Below are 25735 nucleotides of genomic sequence, written 5' to 3'. Positions count from 1 at the left end.
CTGCTGATTTTCTGTTCACTTTCCCCTTGAGGCTCCTTTCAGCATGAGAGCCCCAGTCTGCCCCTGAGAGCTCAGTGTGCTCTTCCTCAATGAATCCAAACAGCTCCAAAGGCTCTGAGCTTCCTCTCATCCTCCTCCCTCTCCTTTCTTCTGAGTGCAGTATTAGTCATCAATATCTCGATATTTTGCCACATCATGCTGTGTCTTTGTCCTGGAGTAGATTTTTCTGCTTGCTGGGCTTACCTGGGCCCCACTGGAGGCTGGTGTTTGGTGAAGGGCTGCCCAGGCCTTCTTCTTGGTCATTCTTTCAACATGAAACCAGTGCAGAAGGAGCTGGCAGGTGATGGATTTGCATTAAACCAAACTTTCTACAGCAAAGACAGCACTGGCAGGGACAGCCTCACTGCCGAGGCTTTTCATAATCCACAGTTACATTCAGATCCCCAAACAAGGTTGCTTTCAATTACTCCCATTTCCCTTCTTACTTGCTAAAATTCCTCTCCTTCTCAGTGAGGAATTTTGTTTCCAACATAACAGTTTAGAAATTCACCCTATTAGGCCTTAGGGCTCACAGTTCCATCTGCCATCACTTCCATGACTTTTATTCAAGTGGAATCATTCATTAGCTTCAGTTTCTAATGAGGCCAGTTTTGCATTTTCCAAGTCCTTAAAATAAGCTTACATCGCATCCAAGAAATGCAAAGGAAATTGTGTTTTTCCATCAATAAAAGTCTTTGGCATAAACAAATTCTTGACATTTTATTCAAATATGTACAAGATTTCTAATCATCATCAGCCTGAGGACCATCACCCTCAGCTGCAGAAGGCACTTCCTAAAGATCAGCAAATATTTCCCAGAAGAAGCCATTTCTGGACATGATTTTCACTGCAAGTGGAATGTAACAAAGGACAAGCTGCCTGTGGGGAGAGCTGTCAGTTCCCAGCCCTCATCCCTGACTCCTTCATTCTCTCTCAAAGCTGCCTAGAAATTCTTTTAAAGCTGTCTAGAAGTTTATAGTCTTTGCTTATTGCATTTGAGTGTAGAAGCTCTACATAAATAAAATTAATAAAGATCTTATCTAAAGAGGAGCTGCTGTAGTTGACAGGGTGATGATCAGTCAGGGGTTGGACTCAACAATTCTGGAGGTCTTTTCCAGCCTAAGTAATTCTGGGATTAAGTAACCTTTGCAAACATCATTGGCCTGTTTCTGCTCAGTTTTGTTCCAGTTGATTCCAACTGGTCAGGATCTCAACCCAGCCCAGGTTGCTCATGAACACGAAGGTTCTCAGCGCTGCCGAGCCGTGCTGGTTTTTCTCCCCTCAGCAGGAACTTCCAGCAAGGTTTTTCCATTCTGTGCCATCAGCAAGGGAGGCTGCTGACATTCCCTGTCCCTGGGGTGGCTGCAGCCCCTCCTGAGCCCCGGGAGCGCGGTGTCAGCGCGGTGTCAGCGCGGTGTCAGCGCGGTGTCAGCGCGGCCCCGGCGCGGCGTCGGCGGCGCAGCGGAAGCCCAGGTTGGACGCGGAGCTGTCGGGGGTGTTCTGGCTCCGGGCTGCACAGCGGTACCTGTAGCAGTAGGACTGCACAGCAACACAGAAAGAGAACTTCTTAGCACAGCTGGGGCTCCTCGGGCAACAGCTTGTTAGATTAACAGATTAATTACTTGGATTAATACAGCAAAACGTTGCCATGGCTGTGGGACAGATCAATGAAGTGATATGGATGGAAATCACTGCGTTAGAAATGAGGGAATCCTACACAGACACCACTGACACAAAAACTGCACTGCATGGCAGAGTGTCTGATAAAGTGTCAGCCAATAACCTCTCCTGCTCCAGGAAAAAACCCCAACACCCATCCAGCTTCCCCTGGGAGGCTGAGCTGTGCATCCATGTGCTAATGCCCCACTGGAATGGACAGGCACTGGCACCTGCCTGGAAACATTGCCCTGAATGAGATGCCAGACGTCTGGAATGGGATGGGAAAAGCTGCAGCTCCAGGCTCTGTCAGCTCTGAGAAGAGCACCAGCACACAGGGATGACTCTGAGCACACGTCAGGCACCTCATAAAGAGCCCTTGTACCAACAGCACTCAGTGGTTTTTGGCGTGATACACAGCCTAGTTTTATCACCTACAAAAAAAGACTAGGGCAGACTAGAATCTTCACAAACCTTCAAAATGGGTCATGTTATTCATCACTGAAGAGCCTATTCCAGTGTTAATTTAATCAAAACTGCTAATTAACATCTGACATTGATTTCACCTAAGAAGGGAATCAGTGTAGAAAATGGGATCTCACTGCAGAAAATTTAATCTAATTATGAGGGTGATTTGCCAGCCACAGGCTTTACAAGGGAAGAGGAGCAGGACAGCTTTAATGAAACAGGAGATGTAAAGTGAGGGGTTTTAAGCACTGCAGGAGCAGTTTAAAACATAATTTTGTGTCATGAACAGCCATCATTCTGTGGTTGTTCATGAACAGCCTGGCTGTTCTGAAGGATTTTCAGGTATGCCACCAACTCAGCAGAAACACTTCATCTCCCGGCACCTCTGCAAACACCTGATATCACAGAACCATGGAATTATAACAGGATTTGGGACTGAAGGGCCCTTACAGCTTATCCAGTCCCAACCCCCTGCCCTGGGCAGGAACACCTTTCACTAGACCAGGTTACTCAGAGCTCCATATCCCTTCTGGACCAAAAGCCACTCTAAAACGTAAAAAACAAAGTCACATCCATCCATCCTTTCTACTCTGATAAGTATCACTTACTGTCATGAAAACAGCCTTAGAAGCCTACATCCATTTAAGTTCTGCATCTAAACCCCATACTGATTAAAACAACTTACTTGTTTTAATTCCAAGCTAAGCAAAAAGAGGTCCTTAGGAACATCAGGTGTTGCTCTTCATAAATTCCATGAGACCCCTTGACAAGCATCCAGGAAACTCTGTCAGAGGATCATTTCATGGTCAAGTGCTTTCAGAGGGAAGAGGACATGAAAACAGCACATTACCTTATGGCACATGTAGGATCCACCCTTCTTCACTCTGTCCGTGCCCGAGGACGGCCCATTCTGGGGAGGGGAGACACTGGTCAGTGCTCAGGGATAACTGCTAATTACAGGGAGCAAGGAGAGGGAGAGGGAGAGGGAGCAGTCAGGAATATTGCAGACACAAATGTCAGTGGTGTCTGAAGCAGCTTGGAATAATTCTGCATACAGGATGTGCAGGTGAGTTCCTAAAGAGGATTTTACCAGGAAGGAGCTGAGCTCCAGCTTTCCTCAGTGACCACCCTGAGACCAGTCTGGTCTCACTGGCGTGGATCCCACTCTCCCACCCTGTCTCCCACCCAGGTCTGCGTTACTGGGGTGATGTTCCAGAGGAATCCACCCCACAAGAGCATTTGTGACTGAACATAAATCCCAGGGACTGTCAGGAAACCTTGAGAGTTCATATTGGCACTGCAGAAGCTCCTGCCTGCACCCTCCAAGCTTTTCAGCTTTGTGTGAAAGTTCACCACACAAACTGCAGCAGCTTCATGTTTATTGCCAAAATTTCTACATGTGAAAAGGACTCTGGCTTATCACTGCATTTCATGGCACACAAACACTCAAGGAAAGCCACACCCCAGCACAGCCATCACCCAGCTGCTAATCTCATCTTAAGGGAAGCCAGGAGAAAACTGACCTAAAAAAAGTTCCAGGGAACAAGACAAAGCAGAACAATGGGGCTGTGCAGCAGGATTTCCCCCAAATGCTGCAGTGCTGAGCAGCAATCTGGGCAACTGCCTCCAAAGACACTCTTATAAACTAAGAGGAACATTTTTGGTTAGGGTTAGAAAGCCCTAAATCTATCATGTGTCAGCAATTACAAACGGCTGACCTGTAGTGAGCAGCATGTGAACCCAAGGCTCATAAATGCATCTTTTTATTACCTACAAGTATCTTTCAGCAGGCAAAAATTGAGCATTAAAGGTTATTTGGTAACAAAAAAAAAATACAACTTAAATTGACCCCCACAGCCTCTGAAGGAGGATTACAGCCCTGAAACACGTCACCACCTCAGAAATCTGCTGTAGTGTCCTCCATTAATCTGTTCTATTACAAAACATCATTCTCTTATTTAAGATCACTGAAGGTAAAGAGTTTATCAGGAAACAACTGGCAAAGATGTCAGAAAATCAGAAAACCAACAGACATCCTCAGCACTTGCAGTGTTAATATTTGTTTGTGCACGTATCTCACTTAGAGATGAGGGAAACTGCCTTGGCTGTGCTTCCCCTCACTAAAAGCTTATCAAGCCCAGCAATTAAGGTCACATTTCATTAAAACAGGCAAATCTCTGTTCTATCAAACACCATTGTTTTATGGCCTGACCTGGAGCAGTGCACCAGCTGGTACTGCAGGGAAAGGACATTGGCTGCCTGGTGCAAAGGGCCAGACTTTGATCCCAGCTTTAAACCCCAGAGTTTACTGTAAATTAGCAAGATTATTCTGTCCTAGCATACTGCACCAGCCATATTCCAGTCTGATTACATAATTACAAGTGCTTGTGCATTCCATTACCAAAGCTCATAAAAGCAGGATTGTTCTTTTAAAAGTTACTAAAAAAACGCAGGAGGTTTTTTTTGTTAGTGAAAATAAAGTTGTATTTCTTTAATCACATCAAACAAATGCTTTCTGATGGTGCATGGTGATTTTCAGTGCACAGCCACATGGTTACTCTGTTTGGAGAAAAATCAATTTTCAAACAGAACTGCAGCTCATACAAAAAATCAGAGCCAGAGGACACCACAAAATCACCCCTGAAGGGACTGTGGTTTGCCTGGCCTCACACACACACTTGTCTCTCTCTGCTAAAGGATCAGTTACAATTTTAGGGAGGAAATTGTTCCCTGTGAGGGTGGGCAGGCCCTGGCACAGGGTGGGCAGAGCAGCTGTGGCCGCCCCTGGATCCCTGGCAGTGCCCAAGGCCAGGTTGAACACTGGGGCTGGAGCAGCCTGGGACAGTGGGAGGTGTCCCTGCCATGGCAGGGGTGGCACTGGGTGAGCTTTGAGGTCCTTCCAACCCAACCCACTCTGGGATTCTGTGACTGCAGTGAGGCACCTTCACTAGAATGATTTATTTAACTGAGACACTTTGGTGCTGACGATGCCAAAGCTGCAGCACTTCCCTGCTGGATTGGGGTAACCTGGGGAACAACTGTCCTGGGAATTTTGCTCTGTTAAACTCCAAGAGTTTGCTGAAGTTTTAAACCCAGACACTTCAGAAAGCATTTAAAAACTAGGTGTTAACAATGAGGCTTTTAGGAATTTTTCAAATGCAAACTGATTGTCAGAATCCAGTGTCTGAGGCAGAGCACTTCAAAGTGAATTCCAAAGGGTTTTGCTGGTTAAATGGGTAAGGGAACTGAATCTCCTCGTGTGAAAAGGTGTCCCAAAATAGCCAGGCTGCAGTTATCTTCTGAGACATTAGAACTGATTAGCACCAGATCTATCAGAGCCCAGCTCTTCAGTCTCTGCAGAGCACAAGGCAGTGTAACCTAAATATAGGATGTGCTCTCTGGGCTGAAAAGACTGAATTCTTCCAGAGGGTCAGAGCCCAGGCAAAGTTTTTTAACATATTTAGTTTAACATCCAAAATATTCAAAGCAGCTTTCTAGCATTGGGGAGCTCTGGGCTATGCTGGGGATTGTTACAAGGAATGGATGGAATTGTGCACACAGATTGTTGGGGGGGTTTGTAATTGATTGTCTTGCCTTCACAAATAATTACCAGGAGTAAAAATAAACCTCCAAGTGCTTGTGAGCAAATAAATAACAATATTTGCTCACAATAAGCTGTGAGCAAATAAAAACCACTGTATTTGGTGGGGTTTTGAGTGACAAACTTGTCATATTCATAAATCATGGGATTAACTCATCCTGGATAATGGGACAGGGGCAGATCTACCACTGGAGCTGGAACCTGCTGGGACAGAGCCCTATAAGTGCAGTGTGGGTGAGCTGTACTGTCCCAGTCCCCAATCCCCAATCCCTGTAAGTGCAGTGAGGGTGAGCTGTGCTGTCCCAATCCCCAATCCCTGTAACTGCAGTGAGGGTGAGCTGTGCTGTCCCAGTCCCCAATCCCCAATCCCTGTAACTGCAGTGAGGGTGAGCTGTGCTGTCCCAGTCCCCAATCCCCAATCCCTGTAACTGCAGTGAGGGTGAGCTGTGCTGTCCCAGTCCCCAATCCCCAATCCCTGTAACTGCAGTGTGGGTGAGCTGTGCTGTCCCAATCCCCAATCCCCAATCCCCAATCCCTCTAAATGCAGTGAGGGTGAGCTGTGCTGCCCCAATCCCCAATCCCCAATCCCCAATCCCCAATCCCCAATCCCTGTAAGTGCAGTGTGGGTGAGCTGTGCTGTCCCAATCCCCAATCCCCAATCCACAATCCCTCTAAATGCAGTGAGGGTGAGCTGTGCTGCCCCAATCCCCAATCCCCAATCCCCAATCCCCAATCCCCAATCCCCAATCCCCAATCCCCAATCCCCAATCCCCAATCCCCAATCCCTGTAAGTGCAGTGTGGGTGAGCTGTGCTGTTCCAATCCCCAATCCCCAATCCCTGTAAGTGCAGTGTGGGTGAGCTGTGCTGTCCCAATCCCCAATCCCTGTAAGTGCAGTGAGGGTGAGCTGTGCTGTCCCAATCCCCAATCCCTGTAAGTGCAGTGAGGGTGAGCTGTGCTGTCCCAATCCCCAATCCCTGTAAGTGCAGTGAGGGTGAGCTGTGCTGTCCCAATCCCCAATCCCCAATCCCTGTAAGTGCAGTGTGGGTGAGCTGTGCTGCCCCAATCCCCAATCCCCAATCCCCAATCCCCAATCCCCAATCCCTGTAAGTGCAGTGTGGGTGAGCTGTGCTGCCCCAATCCCCAATCCCCAATCCCCAATCCCCAATCCCCAATCCCCAATCCCCAATCCCCAATCCCCAATCCCCAATCCCCAATCCCCAATCCCCAATCCCTGTAAGTGCAGTGTGGGTGAGCTGTGCTGTTCCAATCCCCAATCCCCAATCCCTGTAAGTGCAGTGAGGGTGAGCTGTGCTGTCCCAATCCCCAATCCCTGTAAGTGCAGTGAGGGTGAGCTGTGCTGTCCCAATCCCTGTAAGTGCAGTGAGGGTGAGCTGTGCTGTCCCAATCCCTGTAAGTGCAGTGAGGGTGAGCTGTGCTGTCCCAATCCCCAATCCCCAATCCCTGTAAATGCAGTGAGGGTGAGCTGTGCTGTCCCAATCCCCAATCCCCAATCCCTGTAAGTGCAGCGTGGGTGAGCTGTGCTGTCCCAGTCCCCAATCCCCAATCCCCAATCCCTGTAAGTGCAGCGTGGGTGAGCTGTGCTGTCCCAATCCCCAATCCCCAATCCCTGTAAGTGCAGCGTGGGTGAGCTGTGCTGTCCCAATCCCCAATCCCCAATCCCTGTAAGTGCAGTGAGGGTGAGCTGTGCTGTCCCAATCCCCAATCCCCAATCCCCAATCCCCAATCCCCAATCCCTGTAAGTGCAGTGAGGGTGAGCTGTGCTGTCCCAATCCCCCAGGAGCATGGAGCAGGAAGCAGACCCTGGTCACAGAGGGGATTCAGTGCTCACCACGATCCAAACCAACACTCACAGGGTTGTGCAGGTCCTGTGGGGAGTGGTGCACAGCCCACCAGTCAGACGTCCACTCCCAGGCGTTCCCCACCATGTTGTAGAGGCCGAACCCATTGGGGGGAAAGGCAGAGACCTGCACGGGACAGGGAACACAGCTCTGTAACCACTGCACACCAGACAGGGCCTGAACCCTCACCCAGGCTCTGAGGGTGCCCTTGGAGGAGCCCCAAAGCACACACCCAAAAGCACACACCAGCTCAGCAGTGCTGGAACACTTCTAAATCCTGCATTTAAATCCAATGGGATGCAGAGCTGGGATCTCCCCTGTGCCCTCAGCACCTTTTCCAGTGTGCCACAGCATCTCCAGCTGGTTTTGGAGAGTGACCCTCTCCAGAGAGGCACTGTTTGACCAGCAGACACAGCTTAACCCCACCCACAGCTCCCAGGTTCCCCTCCCACCAAGGAAAAGCCAGGGTGGTTGCCAACTCCTGCCTGGGCAGACTCCTCTTCTGATGAAACTTTTGCACTTACTTAACTGCCATTAAATAATTCATTCACATTCTTGATTGCCTTTAAAATTCCCCTCTGGTTGTTATACTAGACTAGCTCAACCTTTGCCCAAAAGGGAAGTTTAATTTCTTTTAAACTATTGTGTAAGTTTTGAGTTCACCAAACTGCAAGGCCAGACGTGCAGACAGAAAGTATTTCAGCTTCTGACTACAAACTGACTGGGAAGGGGGAAAAGAGGTCAGTTTGAGAGGAACTAGAAGTTAAAATGAAAGTAATCTTTACTTTTCAATTAGCTTGTAAAAGAGTCCCTTGATAATGCTCAAGCCTGCAGTGAAATTTCATGTAACTTAAAATCTAAAATGAAAGAGCACAGGGATGGAAAACAGCCATGGCTCATCCTGCTGAAGACAGACCTTAATTTTAGGAAGATTAAGATCATTTCCACGTGCTGGATTGTCTGTGAGACACACTTACAGGTGCAGTCCCCTTGTACCCATCCTCTGCAGTGTTATTGGTGGGGAATTCTCCCTGCCAGATGTTGGCATAGTGTTGTCCTTTGGGCTGCAATTTGTTGCCCCATGGGAAGAGCCTGGGAAAAGACAAACAGAGCAGATGTCAAACACTTTTAACTAAAATTCAGTGTTATACAGAATCCCAGACTGGTTTGGGTTGGGAGGGACCTTAAATCCCACCCAGTGCCACCCCTGCCATGGCAGGGACACCTCCCACTGTCCCAGGCTGCTCCAGCCCCAGTGTCCAGCCTGGCCTTGGGCACTGCCAGGGATCCAGGGACAGCCACAGCTGCTCTGGGCACCCTGTGCCAGGGCTGCCCACCCTTGCAATAAATTCCTTCTTCCTAATACTCAATCTAAACCTCCCCTCCTTAAGTTTAAAGCCGTTCCCTGTGTCCTGTCCCTTCATCCCTTGTCCCCAGTCCCTCTCCAGCTCTCCTGGAGCCCCTTCAGGCCCTGGCAGGGGCTCTGAGCTCTCCCTGGAGCCTTCTCCTCTCCAGGTGAGCCCCCCCAGCCTGGCCCCAGAGCTCTTCTAGGGTTACAAACCCCTCAGAGCCCAGCCCAGCCCTGCTGAGGGACACCTGGGACAGGTACCTGTTTTCCAGGCCCCCCCGACAGCCGTACTCCCACTCGGCCTCGGTGGGTAAGCGCTTCCCCGCCCACGCGCAGAAGGCCACGGCGTCGTTCCAGGAAACGTGCACCACGGGATGGTCCATCCTGCAAACAAAACCAACAGCACAGGCTGCTCAGGACTGCACAGCACAGCCCGACACCCACACGGGGCACACAGCACTGAGCAGGCTGCAGCAGGCACCGGGGACTCCAACAGGACAGAGGCTACTCAAGGAAAGGCAGCAAAATGCTGGAAGGAAAATTCAGCCACCAGAGGGGAGGAAGGAAGAGAAAATAATGAACTTCTGTTTGTCTCATTGTGTTGGTACATCCAGCTCTTGATTTAAAGATGTTTATGGTTCAGTCTGAGATATTTATGGTTTGTGCTTCCCCAGGTGCAGCAGCCAGGAGGGAGCACAGAACTGTCCCCACCCTGCCCTCGGTGGGAACCTGGGTGGGTGCAGACCCAAAGGAAGGCACAAAGGCCTGCAGCATCACCAGCCTGGCAAGGGCATCCTGCACCCAACCAGCCTGGCAAGGACATCCTGTGCACCCAACCAGCCTGGCAAGGGCATCCTGTGCACCCAACCAGCCTGGCAAGGGCATCCTGTGCACCCAACCAGCCTGGCAAGGGCATCCTGTGCACCCAACCAGCCTGGCAAGGGCATCCTGCACCCAACCAGCCTGGCAAGGGCATCCTGTGCATCCAACCAGCCTGGCAAGGGCATCCTGTGCACCCAACCAGCCTGGCAAGGGCATCCTGTGCATCCAACCAGCCTGGCAAGGGCATCCTGCACCCAACCAGCCTGGCAAGGGCATCCTGTGCATCCAACCAGCCTGGCAAGGGCATCCTGTGCATCCAACCAGCCTGGCAAGGGCATCCTACACCCAACCAGCCTGGCAAGGGCATCCTACACCCAACCAGCCTGGCAAGGGCATCCTACACCCAACCAGCCTGGCAAGGACATCTCAGCCAGGACCCTCAACAGCAAAATGCACACTGCAGTTCAATGGTGATGGCTCTTCACTCCCCTGTGGCTCTTCTCCTGCTCTGGGTCCTGTCCTTGCTGCCAGCTGTGGAATTTTGAAGGAGAGACATGAGGGAGAGTCTTACCAACATCAGCCTTTGCAGCAGCCTGTCCAGGAAACTGAATTGCAGGGATTTACCTGGGAAATGATTTTCCTTGGGTGCTTTAAGCAGCCCACAGTTCACAGAAGAGCTCCCATCCTTAATGGGGTTTGGTTCCAGGACTGGCATTAAAATCCTTGTCTCTTTTTCCAGAAAAAGACAGAAAAAGAGCCCAGGCATTCATGCAGAAGGATTCTCCTCATCCAAGCCTCCAATAGACCAAAATGCTTCCAGAGCTGAGGGTCCTGAGGGTCCAGGAAAGAGAGGAACTCCCCACAAACTTCTCTTTCCTGCCCCATTGCAGCAACCAGTGTATCCCTGTTATCCATGGTCACTTCCCCGTGGCAGGTCCCAGCAGCTGGGCCAGGCCAGGCCTGCACCAGCCTTGCACAAGGCCACAATTTCATGGCAGGTTTCCAGCTCCTGTCTGCTGGCTCTGACCTCAATTCCTGGCTCCCCCTAACAACGCCTCCAGCTATTATCTCTATTTTTGCCTCAGATAATTCTTTCCTTGCCCTTGGAGAGCAGACAACTCGTTACTGAGAGCTTCAGCCATCAGATGATGGTGCACTAACAAAGTCCTGTCCTTAGAGGACTCAAAAACCTACTAGATCTAGGCTAGAGAGTCTGATTTGATTTCAGAATGCTGTTAGAAACTTTCACGAGTTGATGAAGTGTCAACTTCACTGACACCTGCCGAGTGAGAGGAGCAGTGGCAATGTTGGAGGTCCCAAATGAAAACAGCAATTTGATTTTCTAGGCCTAAAATTCATCCCATTTCAGAAGGGAAAGCAGTTGGACGAAGACAAGGGTCAGCAAGTTTCAGGGTTCATGCAGACAAAACTGGAAGAAAAAGCGGAGTTTTCCCAAGCATTTGGAAGTTCGACATAGTCACAACTGATTTTCCACAAAGTCAGGATACAGCAAAAAAGGCACAGAAGTCCTCAGTCTGCTGCTGCCAGAGAAAGAGGCTTCCACATCCCACATGGAAGAGTTCACTCTACCCAGACTCCTGGAGAGTGCACACAGTGAGGATTTATTCCTCCTCTCCCAAGCCTGCACTGGAGTTTCTGCCCCTTGGAGGATCTGCTGTGTTTCACTGCTGGCTCAAACACGAACAGCAACCCCTGAGGCTGCCCCAGCACGGTCCTGGCAGAGCTCTGTGCACTCCCTCAGTGCACACAGGAATGCTGCACACAGCACATCTCAAGGTGGGAAACCACTCCCAGGGGCAGCAGCAAGCAGGGGATTCAATAAACCTGGGGGAGCCACAGGGATCTCCAGTGTTTAGAGCTGGGTGTCCATGGCTCACCTGCTGGAGATGCTGGAGCCAGGGCCCTCGGGGTGCTTCCAGCTGGCTCCTTTCACAGGCAGCCACCAGGGAGCAGCTGCCACCTGAAAAACGACAAGAGCAGCAGGGAAGGACACTGAAATCCCCAGCTGAGGGATTTTCTGAAAAGCCTCCAGATCCCTCCCAACCCAAACCAGTCTGGGCCTGTATGAATTTCACCTCCTGGCTGACTTTAGTCTGATACAATCTGCACAGAAGGGAAAAAAAAATGACAATTTTGGCCTGAAGAGCATTTTCACCCTAATTATTTGCTCCCTGGACTCGGTGTTTTGACATCACTGAAACAGCCCCTGATGATGCCCTTCAGCTGGGGGTCAAACACACACCTTGAGACACATTGGCTTTCCGGGTCATTAACCCACTAAGCTGATTTTAAATTATTTGCTCTCAGTTTCCAGAAGGTGGAGACACAAGAACCACACAAGGGCAGTGAAGCATGAAGCCTTTTCTCTTTTTTTTTTTTTTTTTCCCAGCTGCTTTTTGCTGGGAAACATCAGACAGCCAAAATCCTCTGTAGCAATGCAGACACTGAGTGGTTCTCTCAAACCAGAAGTCCCAGATTTGGTGCTTCAACGCCAAGGAGCTTTTCCTGGAAGACATTCTTAAAGGATTTCTTCTACAAGGCTTACTTCAAAGCACAGGAGGTCATATTTAACTGTTCTGTTCTGGTGCAGGTTCACTTAGAAATACTTATTTTAATAATGGGGCCTTCACTGAGACAAAAAAAGGGGAACCCATCAACACTGGGTTTATTCCAGCAGCTTCCAAAATACTCTTATTACAGAGATAATGTCTATAAAGAACAAAAATCAAAGGAAATAAGCCTGGAATGCTTTAGGAGGGAAACAAGCCAGAGGCTGGTTAGTCCTAGGCTGACTTTGTCAAGTGTTGTTCCCAGAGGCAGGAAAGGTGCCAAGAGGTTACAGGTTACCCTTTAACTCACCAAACCTCCAGAGCAAAGTCCAAACCAGCACTGCAGGCTGGTGCTGAGGAGACCCAGAATCAGCCTGGTCACACAATTTAAACAGCAGAACATCCTTCAACTGAACATGGAACTACACGTGTGTGGGAGAAAAGATCATCCATGTCACACACAAATTGTTGAGATACTCTGCTCAACTCTCCCAGCACTAAAGCTTCAGTGACTGAGCTGCTAAACCGATACAACAGTCAAGAGGTTTAGAACTGGTCTGATTTAACCAATTCCTTGCCCATATTGAGGTTTGACCTTTAAACTATACTGAAAATAGGACAGAAATCCAAAATTAGCATTTTACAGCTATTTAAGGAAAGGAAAAGAGCAGCAGAACCATTTGCTAAAGCTAAAATCTGAGAGATCACAAGAAAGATTTCGACAGTTTCTAAGCACAACATATTTTTGTAAATTAAACTGCTGGGTTTTGAACAAAAACATCTCTGCAGGAGACTGCAAAGATTTACACTTTAGACGACTAATTTTGGAAAACATTTTTGTGATGCAAAAGAAAAAGCAGATGCTTTCAATCAGGCTGGTTTATTTTAACCCAAGAAAAATGTCTCTCCACAGGAGAGCAGTGCGTGTGCACAGCTCCCTGAGCTCAGCACCAAATGGCTGCCAAAGGCTCTGCAGAGCACCCAGAGCTCCAGGGCAGCCACACCTCCAGTGCTGGGGCAGGGATAAGGGAGAGAGCACGGAGAGCCTGCAGGAATTACCTGGAATTCATCTCAGGCAGCCCGCCCCAAGCTGCTCCTTCCAGAAATCTCCTACCTGGAATCTACAGTTCTCTCACATAACTTCTCACAAGTCTTTAAAGCTTTTAATTGCTCTAAATCTAATTAGCAGAAGAACTAATTAGACAGAGATATTACAACATCACAGCTAATGCAGCCAAGTCCTCCCTTGCCAATAATGAGCTTAGTTACTTTCATAACACTTCACGTTCTGCTTCCCTCCAAAACGTGTTCTGTGCACTGGGAACAGATTCCTGCTGTCAGAACAGCAGCAGATGCTGCTGGACAGATGTTGAATCAGAATCCCCTTCCTTTTGGTGAATTCTTGCAGCATTTCACCTGTCCCAGGTTACCTCACCTGCCCTGCACCCTTCCCCCCCGGTGCACAGGGAAACACTTCCCAGAGCACAGCAGAGGCTTGTTTTGGGCTGATCCAGCTGGAAACGGGGATTATCCAGCTCTCCCCTCCAGGATTAAACCTTAAGAACTCACTGTTCTGCTTCTTACAGGCTCGGAGCACTGGGAAAAGAGAGCCCAGTGTGATAAGGCTGGGAAGAGCTCGAACAATTAATTCCGACCCACGAGCTTTGCTCTGGGGCGGAGCAGTTTGCAGAGCCTGAGCTCCCACTAACAGCCTGCAGCAAACTCTCCTCCTCACTATTCCATTTTCCTTTCCAAGTAGGCTGGGACAGCCTAACTTTAATTGCTCCATTACCTCACAATGTCAAGATTTTTAAACTACTTCATAATTACCTTGAGGAAAATTCCTTCCTGAATTTATATAGGAAAAAAATTAGAGCAGGGAACATCACCAAGTGAGTGTCACTGTCAGCATTACCCTGTTGCTGCTGCTGCAGTGGGGGAATAACCCTAAAAACCACCCCAGAGGCACCCAGCCCATAGCCATGAAAACATTTATTAGTCTTGCATCAACATGAAGCAGGTCACGTTCAACAACAACCCCCACTTGAGGAGCAAATCTCAAATTCAAATCAGATTTATGTATTCGAAAAATTACCAAAAAGAAACTCAACACAGTAGCTCATCTTGGCTCAGACTCCAACATTTCCATCAAGGAGCAAGTCCCCTGAAATAACAAAGCTGTAGATTTGAAGCTCACGTCAGGCCCACAGGATGATGACAAATTCATGCTGCTGTCCAGACACAGGGGAACAAACATCATCTTTTTTGTGCTACAGCGTTCTAATGCTATTTTAATTGGCAAAGCATTACACCAGGTCAGGATAAACAGCCGGGAAAAAACACAAGTGACTGCAGAGTAAGAACTGCAGAATTACCTGTGTGAAAAGAGATTTTGAGTGAAAAGTAGCCCAAGTCTGGAAAGAACTTTAAGAATCATTTATGAAGTGGTGGGTTCTTAAAAAAACACTCCAGTTCAGAAGCTGACTTAATAGGTTACCACTTGTTTGAATCTGATGGTGTTAAGCTCTGCACGTCTTTAAAATGCAAGAGGATCTTGCTAGCATTGGTAGGACGTGAGAACAAATTTGATATTCAGTAAAGAACATAATTTTTGGATGAGGTTTTATTTTATCCATGTAAGGCAGATACACATAAATCTCTGACAGTTTTTCCTCCTCTAAGCCAGATCCTAAACCTTGAGCTCTGACTAACGAAGTACCAAAGAAAGAGGCAGTCAGAAAATGGAACATTTTTAGTAGGGTGAGAAGTTTAAGAAATAAAAATAATTACTGTGCAATGGATCCACTTCGTTGTCCCTGCAGAGAACAAAGCTGTAATTATGGACAGGAACTGAGACAGGATTGGGCAATGCTGTCACACACAAGCCCAAACTCACACTCAGCAGAGTAACCCACAGCTGCACCAGGGGCTGCACCAGAGCATCTCCAGGGATCCCTTCCACGCCCAGCCAGCCTGGGACTCTGGGAACACCTGATTTTGCCAGCTCCTGCAATTCCCAGGCTATTTATTCTATCAATTAAAAGTCCCAGCTCCCCCAAAGCTCTAATTACAGAAGAATCTGTTCTCACTCTCATGTTCTGAAGTTAATGGCCTCCCTCATGAGCTCAGAAACGGAAGCAACAAGAGGGTTTGTTTAATATTGAATATTGATATTATCTGCCTTAAACCCAGTATTTCACAACAGTTTGAAACTGCACACCAAGCAAAGGCAGCAGCTTTAAAAATATATTTAATTTTACTTTGTAAGTCATCAGCTACAAAAAATACTTCAGACTTGATTGGAAAGAAGCACTTTTATGAAGGGACTTTGCATAAGGAAAGGTCATTGAACTTCAGTTCAGACAGTTTAAAACTTCACAGCCCTGTCAATCCTCCAAGAAAAACAACCACAAATACATTATGCTAAAATCCAGTCAGATTCATTAAGTGCAAGTTTTGGAATCAGAAGAAGCTTCCTTTGAGGAACTGATATTCCTGGTGAAGGCAGACACCTCTGGAAGCCGAATTTCCAGCAAACATCTCCATCTGCACTCCAACTGGGCACTTTTTCCAACAACCAAGTGCCCCTGAGCTGCAAGGGAACGAGATGTGCACGGATTTCTGCCCAGCCTGAGGCACAAACGCTGCAGTTCTGATGAGCACGGGCTCATATTCCTGGCAATTCCCAGGGAGAATTCCCGCACATCCTTCTTTATCCCAGCAGTGGGAGTCGAGCACAAAACCCACAGATGAGCAGTTCAGCAGCTCCAGCTCCTGTGGGGAGGAGCTGAAGCACTGGGGGCTGCAGGAACAGCTCACCCTGCCCACACTGGCACTGCTGTCCCACCTGCAGCCAGGGCCCCTCAGCACGCTGAGATGTTCAGCTGGAAATGTTTCACTTTGGGGTTGTTATGAAATAGGCACACTGCACAGCTCCAGGCCACTGCAGAGATTTCCATACAAACAGGGATGGAAGCAGCATCCCATAGCTCTGGATTGGCCAGAATTCAGTGTTTGCTTGAGCTGCTAGTGATCCCACTGCATTCCAGACCCAAAATTCCGTACCCTCACAGACAAAGGCAGCACGCACATTTGTATGCTCTCAGGCTCTTCAGTGCAGATTTTATCTGGCCTTGAAGCAAAAATTATTTTTTCTGCCTTCCACGAGCCAAGAATAACAACGTCCCCACTGCTCTCCAGTGAGGAAGGAGTGAGGCTGCAATCCTGTTGTGCCATCCTGGTTCCCTTTTCCACGATACCCAGACAACAAGAAAAATCCTGCAGGGGTTGGCAAGAGCTCTCAAATCCCCTCAGAATAAAATGGAATGGTTGAGGGTGGAAGGGACCCTGGAAGGGACTCCAGTGCCACCCCTGCCCTGGCAGGGACACCTCCCACTGTCCCAGGCTGCTCCAGCCCCAGTGTCCAGCCTGGCCTTGGGCACTGCCAGGGATGCAGGGGCAGCCACAGCTGCTCTGGGCACCCTGTGCCAGGGCTGCCCACCCTCCCAGGGAACAATTCCTGATTCCCAATCTCCCATCCATCCCTGCCCTCTGGCAGTGGAAGCCATTCCCTGTGTCCTTGGCCAAAAGTCCTCCTCCACCTCTTCTGGAGCCCCTTTGGGCTCTGGAAGGGGCTCCAAGCTCTCTCCAGAGCCTGCTCTTCTCCAAGCTGCATGTGAAGAACTTAAGCTCTCATTATTTTTAAGCCCACACAAATAATTTCAGCTTCAAAGGACCTTCCACCCTCACCCTCCAAAATCCTTTTCCATTTGAAGGATCCTCCCCAGCTCCCTCAGTAACACCCTCATCTGGCACAGCACTAAATCCTCCCTCTCTGCCACGTGACCACCACAGACTTGGAGGCCAAAACTCCAACTTTGAGTTCCCAGAAATCTGCAACAATTCCACCATTGGCTGCTCCACCCCTTTTTAGTGCTTCCCTTCCAGGGGCTGTTCCTGTCAGGGGCTGTCTGGAGCCCACCTCAGCTGCAGGAAAGGCACACCCAGAGTCCAACAATCACCCTACGTGCTCAGCTGGGGCATTCCTGCAGCAGCTGCCACCAGCCCCAGCTCTGCCCTCAGAGCTTTGAGCCTCTGATAAAGCTGTCCCCAAAGGGACCAAACAGAGCAAAACCCCAACAGACACACACAGCTCATCATTTATGTTATAAATTATTTCATTTGGTACCTCCACTTCCACCTCTCCCCAGTTATTTCACTGCATGTGGAACACTGCTTAAAAAAATTTACATCCCTGTTGCTCTTCCCCTGTATTCATGTTTGCATTTCACATCCCTGTGCTTCACCTGGAGAAAATCCTTGACAAAACACCTCTGAGCCACTGAGGCAAAGGAAAACCACAACCCTTTCCCCCATTGGTTGGTGGGAGGGATTTCCAGTGCCAGTATTTATATCTTATTTCTGCTTTTCATCTGATAGTTATGATTGAAGAAGGTGACTTTTAATAGCAAATTTACTTTTAACAACTGCAGAAAACCTTCACAAAGCAGCAGCCAAAAAAGCCCAGCTTGGGCTCCATCCCAGGCCTCTGGCACAACACTTGTCCTGCAGCACTGCAGCCAACCCTTGGAAATTTGGCTGACATGCTCAGGAAAGTGGCTCCCAACACTCCGTGTTCACAGAATTGCCAAGGCTGAGCTCACAGCAGCATTCTTGGGGTTTGTTTGTTTTAAAACAGAGAACCTGATTTAGGGATTTCTGCATCACAGAACCACATAGGAAAAGGAATTTCTTCAACACTGACTGTTGGGAAGATGGGATGAGCCACTTGTTCTTTTATTTGTATTTTTTATTATTGTTATGAAGGCAGAACAAATCCATGGATGGATTTAGCATCAGTTATGCTGGTGGTGAGAACTGCAATTCAGCCTTATCTCTCACAGTGCACAAGTGTTAGTCCTGAATTAAAAGATTACAAACTGCATTTGTAATCTTCCTTCCCTGGCAGGAGGAGCCCAAATCCCACGTTCTTTGCCAGCCCCTCAGAGCACACACTCACCCAGGGCTTCCTGAAACCTCCCATCGCTCAGGCTGCCCCTGAAAACAAAGCTCAAACTGTGCCCATCAGAGCTGAGACAGCTCTGACAGGAGGGGCCTCAGGAGGTGATTCTGTCCCAGCCTGAGCTCAGAGCAGCTCAGCTCATCCAGGAGGTGACAGGACACAATCTGCTCATCTGCCAAGAGCTGCACTGGGGACCTGACCCGTTAAAGAAGAGGCAAATGAAGCCTGAGGAGGGCTCAGCAACACATTCACCACAGAAAACGAGGAAAGGGAGGGCAGGGAGGATTCACTGCAGAACTTTCTTTCTAAACCAGTGTTCACTTTCACTCAACAGGAAAACGGGATCAACTCCAGACTAGGCAGCACTGCCCCTCCCAGGATCACTGGGGTGCCCAGGGCGGGTGAGGGGAGCTGGAGAAGCAGCAAATGAACTCAGGAACTTCTGTAGAGGAGGAACACCACAAACTCCAGCCATTCACAGCATCAGGAATGTTAGAGACTCAGCCTGAACAGGTAGGAGGCAAAAAGAGACAACAAGGGGTTGACACCAACTTTTGCTAATCAGGAATGGATCATTTAAATCATTTTGTAAAGGGAAAGGACAGAGAATAAATTGCAAATCCTCTCAGTTTCAGCCCATGATTCCAGGCCAAACACCTCTCCATAATCCCCATTTTTGCACCTGCCTTTGGGGACGTCACAGAGTTTGGTTTTCCCTGCTGGGATTGCTGGCAGAGCCCAGGGGTTGCCCAGGGAGTTTCCCCTGCTGTCTACTCACTGCTTGGTGGATGTCAGCCTTCACTGCCTCACTCAGCATCCCCTCAAACACAAAGGAGTCGCCAAATTTCTCTGCCTGTGGAAAGAACAAAGGGTTCAACCACGATGTCATCAAAGGAATGCTGTTCTTAGAACCACACTCAACTTCCACAGCTTTGCTTTATCAAGGATAAGAAAATTCAGAGAAACATTAAGGTGGGAAAAGACCTCCAAGACCATCAAGTCCAACCTTTCACCGAACAAATTCTAACAGTGAATTTGAGTTCTCTTTCAAAGGAGCTGTTTTGGAACAGAAAATAAGGGATTTTTTCCTCTGGTTGTTGTTTTTGTTCAGCAGCCACTGGGCAGATGGCAGCTCACTGAACTTCTGCACATGTTTTTACTCTTATTAATTAAAAATGCAATTCTGATTGTCCCAACTGCTTTCAATTGCTACAGTCATCAATCTAATATGAAAGGGCACATTTCATTCCTCTTATTTTTCCTTTGAGAATCACAATAAAAGACCTGAGCCTTGTCACTTACTGCTCCATCATCACTAGTACCATGTTTTAAAGTGCTGCTACAACAATAAAGAGTTAAAACAAACTCAATCATTATATCTAGCATTATAGAAATCCAAAAGAATAAAAAAATAGAAGTAATTCCATCAATCACAGTACATTATACCAAGAGAAAAAAAGGAAGAGGTGTAAGTGGAGCACTCAACTACACCAGCTGAGCCATGAAGGCTGAAACAAACCCCCTGTGATGCAGTTCTACCTGCCAGAGCTCCAGGAACATCTGGACAACGCTCTCAGGCACAGGGTGGGATTGTTGGGGTGTCTGTGCAGAGCCAGGACCTGATGACCCTTGTGGTCCCTCCCTGCTGAGGATATTCTGTGATTCCAGGTTTAACCACAGCACTCAGTGCTCACCCAGCAGCTGCTTGCAACAAGAGAGCTTTGCTCCAACTCAAAATAGTTAAACTGCCTTTCTTTTTCATAATTATCAAGCTAAGAAACAGAAATAGTAGACAAAAGAAGCTCTTCATCCAACCAGAGGATCCTGCCTTCCAAATGAGAACCAGTTCATCCAGGGAATTCAGCAGAGTGCCTCCTTTGAGACCTGCTCATTTGCCTAAAAGGGCTGTCAGGGCTTTGTCAAAGCTGTGTAGGAGCAGTCACCTGTCAGGAGGGAGCTGTGCTTCAGCACGGGTGGCTCCTTTCTGGGAAGAGCTTTAAGATACTCTTAATCCATTGTTCCCAGGAACATGCACACAATTATCCCTGCAGCTGCCACTGTCCCCTCCTCAGGCACAGGGCTCTCTGCCACCAGCAAGGCCCTGTGCTGGGGCAGCCTGCAGAGTCCCTGGGCATCTCAGTTTGTTAAAGCCCTTCTCCAAGTTTCTCTAAAATACAGAAAATCCAACCTGGGTGTACTAGTACAAAGAGCTTCAGGACCCTAACGTCAAAAAACCCCAGACAAACCACCCCAAAAACCCCAGACAAACCACCCCAGAAACCCCAGACAAACCACCCCAGAAACCCCAGACAAACCACCCCAGAAACCCCCAGACAAACCACCCCAGAAACCCCAGACAAACCACCCCAGAAACCCCAGACAAACCACCCCAGAAACCCCAGACAAACCACCCCAGAAACCCCAGACAAGCCACCCCAGAAACCCCAGACAAGCCACCCCAAAAACCCCAGATAAACCACCCCAAAAACCCCAGACAAACCACCCCAAAAACCCCAGACAAACCACCCCAAAAACCCCTGTGGAGAGCTGCTGTCATCTCCCAGGCTGCAGGGTAGACACAAGTTCAGGTAACAACCATTAAACACAGCAACAGACACCCAACTGCCCCTTCAGCCAGCACAGCAAGGCCGGACAATTCCTTCTCCCCACCCCTTCCATCAGCAATACTGGAGTGTACAAACCCCAAACCCACTCAGAAAGCCCGGCTGGGTTTCCAGCTGTGTTTCCCAGGCTGAGGGCAGCCCGGGCCCCGAGCCTCACCTCGGTGACGTATCCGGTGGCGGTGACGAAGCTCTGGAAGTGGCGGTTGCTGACCTCGTACTGGTCCATGAGGAAGGCGCGGAGGCGCACGCTGCGGGCAGGGCCCTCCCCGTCCTGCGGGATCCCCGGCTCCCGCGTGCCCATGGTGAACGTGCCCCCCGGGATGGGCACCATCTGCACGGAAAACACCACCACAGGGTCAGGGAAACAGGGAATGGGGAGGCCCTGCTGCTTTTACACTCCTGCACCTCATCCTTCAGGCGTTTTGGCCAGCCCGTTTGAGGAAACAGCAAACAGAGCTGGAACTGGGAACAAATCCCCACGTGCAGCTTTTTCATGTGAGCTCTGGGCCATGCTTGTGCTCTCGTGTTCTGTTTCCTTTCCTTTCTGTACACTTCACAGTTATTTCTGCAGTTACACCACTGCCAGGGAGCAGTGAACGAGGTCACAGCAGCTCCCTTGCACCTCTCTGGATCTTCAGGGCAGCTGGAGCAGGTATTCAGCATCACCTCACTCATCCCATGTCAGGGTTTCATCTCTGCTGCTTGGGTCTCTCTCCAAGCCCACCCAAAATCCACTCAGCTTGCAACTGGCCCATAAAAAATGCTACAAACATCCTTTCCTTCAGACTGCCCACACCTGGAGCTGGCTGTGTCCTCGTAACCTTCTCCACTGAGCAGAATCTGAGCTCTTACAGACAGTGTGAAATGGACTCCATAACAGGGCTTCAGGATACATGTGCTTACATTTTTCAGGACTTAGAAATGACAACGTGGTGCGAAGCTGCACCACTTCCTCCCTTCCCATCTCTCTTCAACCTTCAGCAGCTGAAACCCCCCCTGAAGAGGTTTCCAAGCCAGGCTCAGAGCTCACTGCTCTAAGGCCATTCGTGCAAAATTAACTCTTGCTCTATCCCAGTTCTAAACCCATTCTGGAAGTGAATAAACCTGTTTGTGGGTGATGCAGAGGCCAATTCTTTTCTCACTTCTCTGCTAGTAAAGCTGTTTTCTAGCTGAGCATCATTAAGTTATGTTGTGAGTGTGGAAACAGACCACAGCGAGAGCCAGGTCCCTGAGATGGTTTCTGTAAAGGTTAAAATCAAAGATGTCAGGCTGCTGCGGGACTTGAACAATGCCAGGGCTCTGTCTCACTCCGGCTCAGGGGAAGCACGACGGCGCTCATCCAGGTGGACGTGGAGACCAGTCTGCTACAAAGAGCCGTCACTCTCGAGGGTTACACAGACACCCACGAGTGTGCCCATTTCTGAGCTGCAGCAAGCTGACAGCTCCACAGCAGTACAGACATCCTCAGGAGAACTTCAGAGGCCTGCTTCTAATGCGGGACAACTTCAGAGGCCTGCTTCTAGTGAGCCCCTGAAAATTATGCCTGTGGCCTCCAAAGATACTTTGCCACCACAGCATGATGAGGAGCCTCTGTTCCAGCAGGAAGAGAGTGGCAAGAAGGTGACTGATGCAACAGAGGAGGCTTTTCATGACTCTCACGTCTTTGGAGAGGTCTTGGGCACCACTGAACAAAAGCCCAACAATTTGCCAGCGCTTGCCTGGGAAGGTCGTGCTCTTCCATACCAGGCTGATGGGAGGGTAAAACGTTTGGTGGATCATTTCAGCCAAAGGCAGAGTACTCAGAAGAAAAAGCGTCCCACCCTCGTTGCTACAAGGACTCCATCTTCTGCCCTTCCCACACAGCAGTTCCACTCAGGCAGCAATAGATGGTACCTCTAGGATCTCACTGAGCTCTCTGGTTGGGCTCCTTCCTCAGGCTGCAGAGGGTGGAGGTTGGATCAATGGTTCGGATTGATCAATCAATCAATCGACCGACACTGAGGCTTTTTATCTCAAATTACAAAATGCATATTCATATATTTTATTTACACACTAGCTAATCTAAATACAATTTCAAAGTTCGTAAAAACTACGAAAATCAGTATCAAAACTTAAGCACATAGCATATCTATTAACGTAAAACTCTATCTTACTAGCATAAAGTTCTATCTTGTTATGTAGAAAACTTCTATTTTAGCATATATGAAAAACTCTGTCTTCCCTACATAAAGTTTATACAAATTACAAACAGCATTCTACCCTATTTTTGTTATGTCTATACTCAATCACTAGGCCTGAAGCTGTGTCCTTCTACACTGACAACTTAAGGCATGTAAAACTTAAAGCTGAAGGTTAGATTTCTACTTTATGTATTTAAAGCTTTTATATATTCTAATTTTTCTATCTCTACACTTCTCACTCTCTGCAGAGGATCCATGGAAACATAGACTCCAACATCGAGCATAACTTAAACCAGCAGTAATTAGCTTTTATGACCTACTGCTGGAGCTGCCAGCCACAGAAAGAGACAAAGGATTTGTTCATCGTCCAGACCCACAGTGAACTGCTCAGGTTTGTCACACAGAACATCCATCGCTGACACTGATCCCAAGCACAGCGGGGATTATTCAATTCACACTCTTTAAACGCTCTCCAGTTTGTGGAGGGCAGCCTGCGATACCGCAGTCTCAGCTGCTGCTGCTCGTCCTTCCCCCAGCGAGTTCCGCACTGCCTGCTGCACACAGGCCGCTTTTCCGTGCTAGTGCAGCTCCCCGGCCTCACAGAGAACGGGCAAGCGGAGCGGGAGCCGCCCGTGTTTGCCCGTTCTGTGCGAGAGGACGGAGCGCGCTGGGCCCGCGGCAGCACCCGCGCACAAGCCCAGCCTCTCAGGGGCCCGGCCCACGCGCCGATAATTCAATTTAAGTCTCTCCACAGCACTTCCCCGGCTGCTCCGTTACCCCGGAGGAGGCCCCGCTCCGCCGGAGCCGCCCCACAGCCCGGCCCGGCCCCTCAGGTCGCTGGGCCCGGCCCCGCCCGGCCCCGCCGCTCACCGGCCCGCTCCCAGCGCTCCGCTCGTTGCCCGCCGCCGCCGCCGAGTAGCGCCACGCCGCCGCCGAGTAGCGCCACGCCGCCGCCTCCCGCGCGTCCCCGGCGGCCCGGCTGGCGCTGCAGCCGCAGTCGCCGGTGCCGGGGGTGCCGGGGGTGCCGGCGGCCGCTGCCATTCCCATTCCCAGCAGCAGCGGGAGGAGGCAGCGCCGCAGCCGGGTGGGCGCGGCCATTTTGGCAGCCGGGCCACGTGCCCCGCGCGATCACGTGATCGGGGCGTGTCTTAAAGGCCCCGTGCTGCGTGTGGTCACGTGACTGGGCGTGTCTTAAAGGGGCCGCGCCGCGCCCTGAGGGGACCGCGAGGGGCGGGACCGGGGCTGTCCCCTCCCTGTCCCCTCGATGGCCCTCCCTATCGCTCCCTTCCCTGTCCCCCTTGTCCCCGTACCTGCACAGCCTGTGCGGATGCTGAAGGCTCAGGAGCAGCGCTCTGATGAGGCCTGGCTGGTCCGGAGAAGGCTGAGGGGAGCTCAGCAATCCACGTTAATGTCTCAAACACCCACGGGAATCTCGCCTCATATATAAATACCTCAAATATCTACCCAGATACCTCATAAGGGATGCCAAGAGCGTGGCTCCAGGCCCTTTCCAGGAAGGGTGCTTTGGTATTCCCCCTCTCCATCAGGGAACCCGCAATTCCTGTGTTCTCTTCATTTTTCCTGCAGTTCACTGTAGTTGTTGAAGATTCTGTAAAATCTTTACCTTCTTGTGGGAGCTTCTGTTCGGAACTGTCAACAGAACAGGTCTTCTGCATCATCCCCTATGCCAAAATAAATCTTTACTCATCCTGCGGGATATTAATTCAAAATCCTCAATATAATTTTTGTTTATACTTGCAGCTAAGAGAAGCAGGGCCAGAGAGAAGGAGGGATTTTATTGTTTGGTTGTGTGAGTGCTGGAAGGAACTGCACTCAAATGTGTTTGCTCAGTGAGGTTTTAGTGTGTGTAAAATGGCCCTGCTGGGGGATGAATTCCAATTATCCATCATTAGTCCCTTTTGCCCTGTGACGTGCTCCAGAAAAGCATCAGAGAGCAGGAAAACAAGTGAATGCAAACTTCATTATACAACCAGCCCTTGCTGCTTTGGGGTCAGAAAATGGAAATATCCCTTTTGTGTTGACACAGTGATCTTTGTCCTTTGTTAAAGAATTAATGTCTATGAAAATAAAAGTTAAATCCAACTTATCTTCTCCTGCTAAGTTCTTCCCAACACAATTCCCTGAAGCGAGAGCAAAATGCAGGCATCCAAATTCTACAGACTTCCAGAACTGGAAACAGTCTGCCAGGATAACCTCCCCTTATTGAAGCCCTGGGATTCTGGCTGTGTGGTGATGAATTGAGGAAAATCAGCTGATTTCCAATGAGCTGGGACTACTCTCTGGTGTATCCTGCCCACTCGTTCTCATGGCTCATTTTCCTGGAATTCTTGTGTGCATCATTTGTGTAGTTCCACCAGGAGGGTTCGTATTCCTTGCTCTCCCTGGAGAACAGATGAAATAATTACAGTTTGCTTCTCAGCAACATCCAAATTCCAGGCTGAGATCCTGAGGACTTTGGAGAATTTTGCTGGTGTGGATCATTTTGTGCTCAGCCATGCAGGCTTTAGTTTTTCTCTTTCCTCA

The 25735-nt window shown here is 49.3% G+C and overlaps 1 protein-coding gene across 4 annotated transcripts; it reads right to left on the bottom strand.

The window, feature by feature from the left end:
- Positions 1–243: 243 nt before the first annotated feature.
- Positions 244–24327, bottom strand: SUMF1 (sulfatase modifying factor 1). 4 transcript variants are annotated; one of them, XM_063411340.1, is made up of 10 exons: positions 24062–24327; positions 21169–21342; positions 19166–19240; positions 11694–11776; positions 9235–9357; positions 8603–8717; positions 7638–7751; positions 3014–3073; positions 2849–2925; positions 244–1578 (listed from the first exon to the last, which is right to left on the bottom strand). In XM_063411340.1, the coding sequence occupies exons 1-9, from the start codon at positions 24287–24289 to the stop codon at positions 2854–2856; spliced, it is 1044 nt and encodes a 347-aa protein (XP_063267410.1). In that variant the 5' UTR covers positions 24290–24327; the 3' UTR covers positions 244–1578; positions 2849–2853. The 4 variants fall into 4 exon arrangements, with proteins under 4 accessions (XP_063267410.1, XP_063267409.1, XP_063267408.1 ...); XM_063411339.1 differs by lacking the exon at positions 2849–2925 and having other exon boundaries at positions 244–1443; positions 1477–1578; XM_063411338.1 differs by lacking the exon at positions 2849–2925.
- Positions 24328–25735: the final 1408 nt, after the last annotated feature.

Source organism: Prinia subflava, chromosome 14, assembly GCF_021018805.1.
Source record: "Prinia subflava isolate CZ2003 ecotype Zambia chromosome 14, Cam_Psub_1.2, whole genome shotgun sequence".
Taxonomy (NCBI): Eukaryota; Metazoa; Chordata; class Aves; order Passeriformes; family Cisticolidae; genus Prinia; species Prinia subflava.
The sequence above is the reverse complement of the archived record's forward strand: the minus strand, read 5'-3'. Positions and strand labels throughout refer to the sequence as shown.